This window comes from Podarcis pityusensis (assembly GCF_964106645.2).
Source record: "Podarcis pityusensis genome assembly, chromosome: 7".
In the NCBI taxonomy this organism is placed as follows: domain Eukaryota; kingdom Metazoa; phylum Chordata; class Lepidosauria; order Squamata; family Lacertidae; genus Podarcis; species Podarcis pityusensis.
Genome location: NC_138031.1, coordinates 15,915,363 through 15,927,795, shown reverse-complemented (window position 1 = coordinate 15,927,795; position 12,433 = coordinate 15,915,363). Strand labels below are relative to the sequence as shown.

Below are 12,433 nucleotides of genomic sequence, written 5' to 3'. Positions count from 1 at the left end.
ATCTGAACTGTTACTGAAACAAATATTAAGTATAGTTGAATATCATCTCTCATTTTAAAAAGGTTTGGAATCCTCTAGCTTTAGCTTTCTAGAGTCTGGCATTTCACTCTTTCTCTCCAAAAAGCAACAAAAACATTTGTTCTCCTTTATGGGCTTATAGGCATCAGCAAGTTTCAAATCATTAAACCTGAATGGGAGGTTTACCGTAACAAATATTCTTACTGGCACTCTAAGATTTTGTAATTGCTCTTACAGAAAGTAAATTTTGAGTAGAGCGTTCACATGATTTGCACAGAGATTTATGCTGCTAACACTCCCCCCCCCCCAATAAATAAATAGAGAAGGGAACATATCTCCTATTATGACTCCTTTTGTTACCACAAGGTCAATGAGTTAAAGACTAGCTTTGTACACTCAATTCTCTCGAGGAAAAGAAAAGGGAACATGAACTCCCCGGTGGGTAGATGTAAACTGTTTACTTCCTGAGTATGACATCTGGTTAAATCTTTCCAAAAAATTAAGTAAGGCGGATCCCATTCCCCCCCAGGTTGCTTCAGCCCCTAGTGCAGCTGAAAGCTTCCAGGCTCTAAAAATAATGATGCATAGAGTGCACACAGCCATTAATGTCCCCTAGAAGAATACAAATAAAAGTTTGTATGCAAGCACTGTAAGCAACATGCCAGATTTTGAAGACAGTGCTGGATAAGGCTGATCTGCTAAACGAAAACAGATTAATAGCAATTGGATGTTGAACTTATAGGAAAAGGCACATGAATATTCTGCTCAATGACTTTCCCCTGCAAAATTCACACAGATTTAAAGAACTAACAAACGTAAGGTTTTTCTGTATGGCCCAATTCAGATATAACAATGAATCACAGTTTGTTATAAACAAGAACATTGGTACTGAACATCAGCTACACAAGACAAACTAGCAACCAGGTACTAGGGTAGGTGAGTTTGGGGAGGCTCCTGTTAATGTATCATAGCTGTCAACTTTTCCCTTTTCTTGCGAGGAATCCTATTCGGAATAAGGGAATTTCCCTTTAAAAAAGGAAAAAGTTGACAGCTATGAATGTATACAGCATTAGGGTTGATCTAGTCCTGACCAAAACGCAAGCCTGGATGTTAGGGAAATGCTTCAATAAAATGCAAAATACAAAGAATTTCAAGTTGCATGCCTTAATCTGCAATCCAGTGCAATATGTCTTGAAGGCATGCAGGATATAGCAACCATGATCGAAACTACATAGGTTTGGCTTTGGGTAGTGCCTGGATGGAAAACTGCTTGGGAATCATGTATGCTGCCTTGAGAACTATGTAAGAAAGGCAGGGTATAAATGAAGAATAAATCAAATAACCCAGTCTCTAACCAGGGTGACTTATTTTCAAGCAAACATGCATACAGCCAGGCTGATTTGTGTTATTAGATTTTTTAAAAAATGAGTAGCAAGAATAATAATAAATAAATTATAATAGTAATAATAATATTTAACCTGAATTCATAAGTTTCCAGAGCTGATCCACCAGCGCTTCATTGCACAAAGGAGATTCCATGTTCTTGGTAAATGGAGGGTTCTTTGTCAACATGTTCAATATCTTATGTCTAAAAAAAAGGACAACAGTCAGCTCCTAATCCATATACAATCTGGCCTCCCAGTTATTAGGCTTTGCGTCTTCGCCAATCTTTTTTTGGCTCCATAGTTTTACATCAGGATTACAAGGGTTGAACGTAAACTCAAAACATGTCCCTGGTGCTCGCCTCATCGCAGGAAATCAAGATCAATGACCTTACACAGGATTCTAAAAATGTATCAAACAGCCATTTTTGTGAAAAGGCCTGGGGGCAGTAACAGTCAGTGGAAATAGCAGGAAAAGAAACCGAGAGGGGGAAACCTGAAAAGAGGCTGCAGTGTTCAAAGTTGTCACTATCTAGGTCACCAGGGGTACTGACTTGTACTGGCAAAGTCTAACTTAAAGCAAACAGGCAAAAAGTTCAACTACAAATGTATCATTTATAATCTTTGTCCCTCAGCTACAAACAAGAAACCAATTTATATTTTCTTTGGTATCTAAACATAACGAAGCCTGGCTCTACTCTAGATACACTGAGCCCCAGTGTGGATTTTGATTTTATTTTTAAAGAAAGATGTAAAGAAAGATCCTGCATCTATGGCCAAGAATTGAAAAGTACAGTGGTACCTCGGGTTACAGACGCTTCAGGTTACATTTGCTTCAGGTTACAGACTCCACGAACCCAGAAATAGTACCTCGGGTTAAGAACTTTGCTTCAGGATGAGAACAGAAATCGTGCTCCGGCAGCAGGAGGCCCCATTAGCTAAAGTGGTGCTTCAGGTTAAGAACAGTTTCAGGTTAAGAACAGACCTCCGGAACATATTAAGTACTGAACCCGAGGTACCACTGTAGATGCAAGGCCTTCATAAAGAAGTATGAACGACTGCAAGGAAAAGCACAAGACCTTCCCCTTGACCTCTAAGGGCTTTGCCATGAATAGTTCTCATCTCTTAAGGAAGTGGGAGAGTGCTGCCCTCTTGCTTAATAGCCACAGATTACCCTCTGCTCCAGAATGCAACCAGAATGTTCACCATGCTAACCTGTACCCACTGAGATGTTGTTCCACCACAACTCTCATCATTGACAGCCAGCACAGCCAATGCTCAGAGATGGTGCAACTCAACTGAAGTGTCCCAAGTGCCTCGTATATTTCCATCATCTGAAGCTGAGGGTCAACTGTTACCTGAAAACCCCATGCATGCTTCTCAGAAGAAAAGCAACATAGCAATAGGCGATTTTAAATCCTTCCCACTAGAATATACAGCACAAGATGGTTCAAAATCTATAACCTAAATGAAACACCTTTCAAGTTGCCAGCAAGGAAGACTAACCTGACATAAGGCACAGGATCATTCTGGACCATATTGAGCAGCCACTGTAGTTCCTCGTAACTTCTGTCAACTATGAAGACAAAAGGAATCTCTTTGTAAGTAAGATGTTGGAACTGCAACAACTAGAAGTCAGAAGTTATTAGAAAAAAATATCGTCAAAAATACATAAGCGCCTTTCAGAAATAGAATGGAACTGATGCATTATAATGTGTCACTGTTATAATTTTGGGAGGGTGGGTAGGATGGATGGACTCTACAAATCTTGCTCTTTGTGACACACGAATTCCCATTTTCTCTCAATTCTTCTCTCTTGTATTTGGATGCAGTTGCTTAAACTTCTGGAATTTAACTGTGAAACCTGTTTGGGGTTTTTTCATTTTGGGTGCCACACTGTGGGAGTCCACCCTGTGTATAACAGCTCATTTGGGATTCTGACTATTGCCTCCTAGCAAAATGCATATATTCTATATATACTTCCAACACTTTGCCTGTACATCTGAGCACAAAACATTTCTCATTGCAAATCAATTGCCTACACACAAAACCCTCCTGCTACAAGATGGCATCATACTCAAGAAACTGAGCGGTCAAATAAATTTTGCCCAATCCAGACAGTGATGAGGTTTCCCAGCTCATACTACATTTGTTTTCAAACTAAATTTCATGGCAGATTGTCTTCCATGGAAGCTCATCAGATTCCTCAATGAGAAGATCAGTAATGGCAAACAAGTTTCCTTGAAAGAGAGCCCACAAAGCACTACTTGTCTGCCCCAAAGATTCAGAGCTTAACGAAGTGGCCATGGTCTAGGTGCCAAATAACTGTTCAGCGCAACAACTTTTCTTTACCTTTTGTGTAATCAACAACTGCCTCCAGAGCTGCTATTCGGATATCCACAAAGTGCCCATATTCCGCATAGGACTTAAAGACAGCAGGATCACTTGGGACGTGCCCGTTCTTCTGTAGTATGCGAATGGCATTCAAGCAACTAGGCACATAGAGAAGGGGGAAGGAAGAAAAATCTGTTACAAAACCTGCATTCCAGTCACTGGAAATAAAAACTTACTTTAGCATCATCACAGCAAGTTGTTGATGAATTTCACAAACTCTGAATTACACCAAATTCATGTGAATTCTTTTTTTTTACGGTGCCTGTTAAATTTCTTACAAAACAGCAACACCAATAAAATATCATTCTTGACTTCCGAAGAGTTCTAAAGAAACCTGAGCTGAAAGGAGAGTCCTAATATTTCTTTCTTCTGTTGGATATTTCACCCAACACAACATACACTAGTAAAGAATTTCAAACCCATAAGAGCAGGGGTAGGGAACCTTTTCCAGCACAAGGGCCACATTTCCTTCTTGGCAATGTTCCAGGGGCCACGTGTGCCAGTGATGGGTGGGGGCAGAAGCAAAAGCGAGTGGAGTAAGAAATGTAAATTTTAAAGGTAAAGGTAAAGGGACCCCTGACCATTAGGTCCAGTTGTGACCGCCTCTGGGGTTGCGGCGCTCATCTCGTTTTATTGGCCGAGGGAGCCGGCGTACAGCTTACGGGTCATGTGGCCAGCATGACTAAGCCACTTCTGGCGAACCAGAGCAGTGCACGGAAACACTGTTTACCTTCCCGCCAGAGCGGTACCTATTTATCTACTTGCACTTTGACGTGCTTTCGAACTGCTAGGTGGGCAGGAGCAGGAACCGAGCAACGGGATTCGAACCAGCGACCTTCTGATCAGCAAGTCCTAGGCTCTGTGGTTTAACCCACAGCGCCACCCACATCCCTAATGTAAATGTTACCTTTGCACAATAGATTTGTTTCTGCGCACACCCCTCTATCCGGGCAAACAAAAGGCATTTTATTAGTCAGAGGGAGGATTTCAACATCATGTTCTTCTGATAGTTCCGTCATGCAAGCATTTCTGCTTGCAGATGGAATGATCCCCCTTCTCTTCTCCCTGCATGCTGTTCTGAGGATTCAGAGGGGATTTGGGGGAGTCATGGCAGGGGAAGCCCCGCTGGAGTAGCAGGAGCCCTTGCACTAGCTTCTGCGAATGCAATGGGTTCACAAGTGAATCTGGCCCAGAGGGCACACTTCAGACAGACAAAAATGCTTAAGGGGCTCTTTGTAAATACTGGCTACAGGTAACGAATCATAAGTCTATGATGTTACAGCAAACCTAACATGCCTCACTTTATCATGTCTGAATGGTACAAGACTGTCTTGGCTTGCCTATTTGTTGTTGCTGGCGTCCCTGAGGAGCAAGCGTGGGCGGTGTGTGTGGAAGTCCTGGGCTGCCCAGACGACAGGACCTCCCTCTTGGCCTTGCTGATACTTCTCCTAGCTGGGCTACCTAGGTTGATGAGCCCCATCTGCTCCTATTATCTGCATTTTCTTTAAAAAAGCCCAATAAGAAGTTATACAATAAAGGAGGGTACAAAGCAAGGCTGGTGAGTGGCATGGATTGGGTGAGAATCCTGAGGGCCAAGTAGAGAGGCCCAGAGGGACATATTTTGTCTCCAGGCCTGAGTTCCCCCACTCCTGCATAAGACACCAAGATTAGCAGGTAAGTAAGAGGACGCGGGTGGTGCTGTGGGTTAAACCACAGAGCCTAGGACTTCCTGATCAGAAGGTCGGCAGTTTGAATCCCTGCGATGGGGTGAGCTCCAGTTGCTCGGTCCCTGCTCCAGCCAACCTAGCAGTTCGAAAGCACGTAGATAAATAGGAACCACTCCAGAAGGATGGTAAACAGCATTTCCGTGCGCTGCTCTGGTTCGCCAGAAGTGGCTTAGTCATGCTGGCCACATGACCCGGAAGCTGTACGCCGGCTCCCTCGGCCAATAAAGCAAGATGAGCGCTGCAACCCCAGAGATGGCCATGGCTGGACCTAATGGTCAGGGGTCCCTTTACCTTTTAAGAGGACAGTCCAGATACGTTATCAGAAAAATCTAGTCCCTTGCAGCATCCTTCCCAAGTGCATGGCTCCTTGTTTAGGATTCCCCTACTGCTGACCAGCATCAACCCTCTCTGGAGATCTGTGCTCATGAAGAGGCTGAGCATGTGCATTGCCTTGAACATAGACATGTGATATGCAAAACACACTTAACTCAGTGTTACACCACCATAAACAGTAGATTTTATCTTCCCTTTGTTGCATAAGATCAAAAGAAAATGAGAAAGCTGTGGTTTCAAGTCCTACAAACATCCTGTTTTTATAAGTGTATTTTCTCTTAAGGCCTTTGCACAATTTACAAAAGGACTTTCTCGGCACCCGTCAAATCTCCCTACTGTCTTTCTCCCTTCTGTGTTTATTGATCAAAGTGAGAATATTATGAAGAGCTACATTGTGCAAGAACAGAACGAGTGCATCAGGGTCAACAGCAAAGTAGGAAGATGTGAAAAAAGATGGGAGTGTACTGTGCTTTTAGATTTGTATTTGCAGGAATTAAATACATTTTTTAAAAAACCCGTACCTGACTGTAATGGTGTGCCTATAGCTGGGAAGTAGCTTTTCCATGTTTAAGAACCTGGTAATTTCCTCAAGAATGAGGCGAACATCAGGATTTAAGTTATCAAGTGTCCGGGCTTCATTGTTCACACTGACGGCAGGAGTTACAGAGTTTGCTAGTGCATCAATCAGCTCTGCACGGTAATAGTTGTCTGAAAACTAAAGCCAAAGACCAAAATATGAAATAAGAAGCATTACCAAAAAATAAATAAAATTAAGAAGAAGAGCACTGCTCTTTTAGACAAACGCAAGTCTAAAAATTAATGGAAGAGGGTAAGAGTATTCCACATCACAACATTTAGCTGCAGGTCCTGTTCCTATTACAAGCCATTTTGCCTTAAAGTAATTCTCTGCACATCGAAAGAGCAGGATCATGGATAGAAAACTCAATGTTTTGAGACATCTTTTTTTACCTTGTTTTTTCTATTGTCGTTGTACTTGATCAGATCTAAAATGAACGTCAAAACCTCTTTAGGACATAGATTATGGACATCTCTCAGCAAGGCCATTGCAACAGGCATCGTCTGCAAAAAAAAGGACCAAGATTAAACGAGCAACTGCTTTCGTTTAAATATTAAATCAGAATCGACAGCTTTTGCTTTGCCATATGATGTTCTGCAGTCTACCAGTCCATATTTCCTCCACCCCGTAATTCAGGAGGTAGAAGCATGAAAATCAACATAAGAACGTGCTAGCTAGCTGTTAATAAAACCCGGTTTGTTAAGTTATCAGGTGCTTTTTAAAGTCATTTGGGAAGGTGGTCATCGCGATAGGTCACAGCAATGAACTCCCTTAACTTGTGTGTTATTGTAAAAGTGGGATTCCTTTTGTCAGTCGTGAACCTCTCTCTGCCTCATTTCATTAAATGGCCTTCAGCTCCAATAATTTCACAAATAGAAAGGATATTGCCTTTTATTCAATATTCTGCACGCATAATTTTATAAGTCCACCCCCCCAACCCCCCCCCAAAAAAACCCTGATTTCTTTAGCTTCTCTTCATAGGGAAAATACTTCTGTACTTTTTTCCCTTTCATTTTTTTTGAGGCGAATGGGACTTAGGACATCTATCTCCAAAAGAGTTCTGCCACTCTTCAGGCGAATACATCCAAAACCTACAACCATTTCTCTTTTGCATCCACCACTGTAGACCAGCCTTGAACAAGCTGTAAGAGAAGCTGCTACGTTTAGAAAAAGCTAAATTAGACAGCAATTGGCCTTTTACCTTCTGCAGAAAGTAGCTCTGGTAGTTCATGAAGTTATTGGTTTTCACAATGTTTGGGCAACTTTTGCAACAGAACATCCGGGTGAAGAGCGACTTCATGGCTGGTGGTCCTGTCCACGTGCTCACCATGAAATTTGCAATCTACATAATTAGGGAGCAAGAGAGAAGCTACATTATTAGCAAGACTGCGAGGTTTGATCTGTTGCCCTCTCCCAAACCCCGACTCCACTCTTTCTTACTTTCATTTCCAAAGGACTGAGGGGAAGAGAAAGCTGTAGTAAGTGAACAAAATCCGTAACAGTTTAACAGATACAGTGGTACCTCAGGTTACATACGCTTCAGGTTACAGACTCTGCTAACCCAGAAATAGTACCTCGGGTTAAGAACTTTGCTTCAGGATGAGAACAGAAATCGTGCTCTGGTGGCGCGGCGGCAGCGGGAGGCCCCATTAGCTAAAGTGGTGCTTCAGGTTAAGAACAGTTTCAGGTTAAGTATGGACCTCCAGAACGAATTAAGTTCGTAACCCGAGGTACCATTGTAGAAACTTTAAATCAGCATTTCGCCCCCCCCCCCAAAAACCTTTCCTAACTCTGAGTTGCCTCTTAAGGTGCTTTTGTGGAATCACTGCATTGCAGAAGATACTGAAACCTATCTTAGGACCTGGATCCCCAATGTGGTGCCCACGGGGACCACAATGCCCTCAGACAACCCCATAATACCTACCTAGCTCCCCTGCCCCTTGTCTTTTTTAAAAAAAATGAAAGGGTTTGACAGAGGGTGATTGGGTAGGTGGGGGAGTTATCTAGGGGTTTTTTTGGGGGGGGGCTGCTTTTTCTCTGATGTTTTGGGACATATGCAGGTATTTTGCCTGTTTTTGTGTTTGGGGTGGGGGGAATGGTTTTGAGCAAGACTTTTATTCTTATTCATGAGACTTTCTTAGATTTCTCAATGGACTCTTAGGCCCAAAAGGGTTGGGAATCCCTGTCCCAGGATATGCAATCAATGGTGTGTAGGGTAAAAGCCATGTTTCTGTGCCCTAGAATACAACCAATACCATCGTACAGCTGGGGAGAGCAAGGAAAGGTTCCCAGCAGTGAGTAACAGCTGTCAGGCAGCTTCTTTGCCATTATCAATCTGGTTAATTCAGGAATGCTGATGAGCTTGCAAGGAATCCCGTGGTTCGAACACAGTTTGAAAACCAAAATATACTACCTAAAACCAGACAGTCTCTCACCACCTCTTCTATAAATTGGAACTATAGTATATGGAAATGGTTTTTACAGGTCATCTGCAACTAATTATTTTCCCACAATCGCGATCTGGTTTTAATTGTTTTCCTCCCATTTACATTTCAGACAGTCTCCCCCACCCCAGTTACTAAAGCCACATATTCATTCAGTCTCTGCAGAAGACAGTCATGGAAGTGGCCTGAGCACTACCAGTTTTCTCAATTTACCATGCCAATAACCTCAATGCAGATTTCAAACATGCCTTAGCCGCCATGGGAGAACGAGACCACCCGAAGAGAAACAGACAATTCTGAACCCTGTCTAGCTTTTAAGATATAGTTGGACCGCTGAAATCAAGTTAACAATCAGTATAACGAGGGAAAGTTTGCCCAGCTCCCCCAATGCACAAGCCTATTTTGCTCTAGCTAGCTTTCTCATCAGTTTCTGATACAATGAACCATGGTATCCTCCTGGACCGTCTATAGGAGATGGGTTTCGAGGGTTCTACAGGGGTTACGTCTAATCTCCAGGGATGGTTCTAGAAAGTAGCGTTGGAGCACTGCTTCTCAGCCCCCTTTGAGCTACAAAATGCCACAGAGCACTATACTGTCTCTAATGCATTTAACATCTACACAAAACCATTAGGAGCAGTCATTCAGGGGATATTGAACAAGGTTTCATCAGCATGCTAATGATACCCAGTTCTATTTCTCTACAAGATCTGACTTGGGAATGGCTGAGAAGACCCTGGATGCAGTAGTAAGCTGGATGAAGACTAATGAATTGAGTATGAATCCTGGCAAGATGGAGGCTCTGTGAGACAGTGGATCCGACAACTAAGGAGGTCAGCAGATTGTTAAGCTTGAAGTGAAAATTTCACCACTCCCCTAGATTTCTAAGGCGCCAAAAGAGCTTCAAAGAAAAACCTAACATACACTTTGGCTGTCTTTTAAAATGTTAGAACAGCAAACTTCCTTTAGACCTGAGGATTAATGCAAAAATAAAACTGTTGGTTCAAATGTCTCGTCTCTTCTTCAGCAGTTGTTATGAAATGTTTTTCTAGATTCCTTTTACAGACAAAAACCTATGTTGCTTTGTTTTGACATCAGTCACTGAAAAGCACTTGATAAATATTTCCATAAGGCTGGACGCCAGACCAGTTTAGGAGACGTAATGAAGTTTTAACTCTTACTCAGCTGTTAATGTGTGAAAATACAGTGGAACCTCGGGTTACATATGGTTCAGGTTACAGACTCTGCTAACCCAGAAATATTACCTTGGGTTAAGAACTTTGCTTCAGGATGAGAACAGAAATCGCGCATCTTTGGCACCAATTGGCCGACGTGTTAAAGAAGGATAGAACTTTCTTTATGTATGCCACAACACCAGCAAGAATACTTATTGCAAAGTATTGGAAGACACAAGATCTACCCACTCTGGAAGAATGGCAGATGAAGGTGATAGACTATATGGAATTGGTGGAAATGACTGGCAGAATCCGAGACCAGGGAGAAGAGGAAGATTGGAAGAAATTTAAAGACTATTTACAGAAACATTGTAAAATTAATGAATGTTAGAATGATGTTGGAATGAATCTATGTGATTTTAGCAAAAATGTAACAAAGATTTAAGAAAAATAGACTGTTAATTGGTGAAAAGAGGGAAAGTAAATTTATATTAAGATCAAGATAAATTTTCAGGATAAAAATTTTGAAGAGAGGGAAAGGATTTGCTGAAACGGATAATTGACTTAGAATACAAAAAAGGGAGGTGTGAGGAGGTCAGGGAAACAAGCAAATGAAAGATAAGTTATGGGAAGATTTGATTTGTTGTTGTTTTTTTTTAATTGTTTCTATCTTTATTTTTTTTATTGTGATGTGTTGTTTTGTCATTGTTTAATTTGGTGTGTTTTCTTTTGCCTTTTTGTAAACTTAAAACCCTAATAAATACTATTAAAAAAAAAAAAGAGAGAGAACAGAAATCGCGCAGTGGCGGTGCGGTAGCAGCAGGAGGCCCCATTAGCTAAAGTGGTGCTTCGGGTTAAGAACAGTTTCAGGTTAAGAACAGACCTCCAGAACAAATTAAGTTCTTAACCCGAGGTACCACTATATGTAAAGGAGACTGATAATTGGCAAAACCACTTTAAACTAGAAAAGACACATTCACCAAACTTCATAGAAATTGCACCCATTTAGCCTGCCCACCCCCTTTGACAGTGAACATCAAGCTATACAGGGCTAAAGCCTGACACATCTGACACTCTATTCAATATGATAATTCAACACCTGGTCAGATCAAGGGGAGGGGGAACAAGGTGGGGTCACACAATTTCACAAACATGGGGAAGGAATTGCTACACAGGTAAATAAGTATAGGAACTCGAGCCCATGGGAGGAGCTAGAGCGTTTTTTGGATAAGGTAAGTCCTCTTTGCTATAGAGTTTTCAAGTAACCAGGGGCAGAAAACTGTACACGCATTTTTCTCCTATTGTTCAAGTTTAGATTCTCTGCGAGCTGCCCAATTTACATGTAGCAAAAGCTGCTGTGCAGATTTCCAGCAATGACAAACGTAGACAGCATCTAGACAGCATCTTAAAAAGCAGAGACATCACCTTGCCAACAAAGGTCCGTATAGTTAAAGCTATGGTTTTCCCAGTAGTGATGTATGGAAGTGAGAGCTGGACCGTAAAGAAGGCTGATCGCCGAAGAATTGATGCTTTTGAATTATGGTGCTGGAGGAGACTCTTGAGAGTCCTATGGACTGCAAGAAGATCAAACCTATCCATTCTGAAGGAAATCAGCCCTGAGTGCTCAATGGAAGGACAGATCCTGAAGCTGAGGCTCCAATACTTTGGTCACCTCGTGAGAAGAGAAGACTCTCTGGAAAAGACCCTGATGTTGGGAAAGATTGAGGGCACAAGGAGAAGGGAACGACAGAGGACGAGATGGTTGGACAGTGTTCTCGAAGCTACCAGCATGAGTTTGACCAAACTGCGGGAGGCAGAGGAAGACAGGAGTGCCTGGCGTGCTCTGGTCCATGGGGTCAAGAAGAGTCGGACACAACTAAACGACTAAACAACAACAAACGACGACAACAACAACAACAGATTTCCAGAACCTTTGATTGCATCTGACCAAATTATCTCATGAAGTTTGTCCGGCATGGCCCATTCCTACCTTTGCAAGGCAGAAGCATGCCATTATCCTCACTCGGTAGAAGCACTGTTCTTGTTCAAGTATATCAGTCAGCGCAAGTCGTGAAGCTGGAGTAGGGAACTTCTGGAGGGCCAAAATGGATTCTTCCTGTGCAACCACATCTCTCTCGTATCGGAGCTGGTATTGCCACATGAAGTCAGCCTGTTCGAATTCTACCTTCCTCAGTACAGACATATCCGGGTCTATTCTGATCCAGAGTAAGGGGGAATCAGCACTGAAAGAGAGGACCAGATTTTGTACCAGCACTTAAAATACAGCAAATGTGTGCAGACATTTTAACATGGGACTGCTAAAACATGGCACCTTAAAAAGAAACCGGACTCTTGTTTACTTCTTTTTGCACAAAACCAACAGTTC

General features: G+C 42.2%; 1 protein-coding gene across 1 annotated transcript in view; it reads right to left on the bottom strand.

The window, feature by feature from the left end:
• Window positions 1-12,433, bottom strand: part of TAF2 (TATA-box binding protein associated factor 2) — a 58,957-nt gene that overhangs the window by 19,366 nt on the left and 27,158 nt on the right. The window contains exons 16-22 of the mRNA XM_081012500.1: window positions 12,038-12,290; window positions 7,633-7,773; window positions 6,824-6,934; window positions 6,376-6,569; window positions 3,753-3,892; window positions 2,907-2,976; window positions 1,497-1,606 (exon numbers count right to left, since the gene is read on the bottom strand). Coding sequence (XP_080868626.1) covers window positions 1,497-1,606; window positions 2,907-2,976; window positions 3,753-3,892; window positions 6,376-6,569; window positions 6,824-6,934; window positions 7,633-7,773; window positions 12,038-12,290 — 1,019 coding nt within the window. The remainder of the gene's footprint in view (window positions 1-1,496; window positions 1,607-2,906; window positions 2,977-3,752; window positions 3,893-6,375; window positions 6,570-6,823; window positions 6,935-7,632; window positions 7,774-12,037; window positions 12,291-12,433) is intronic.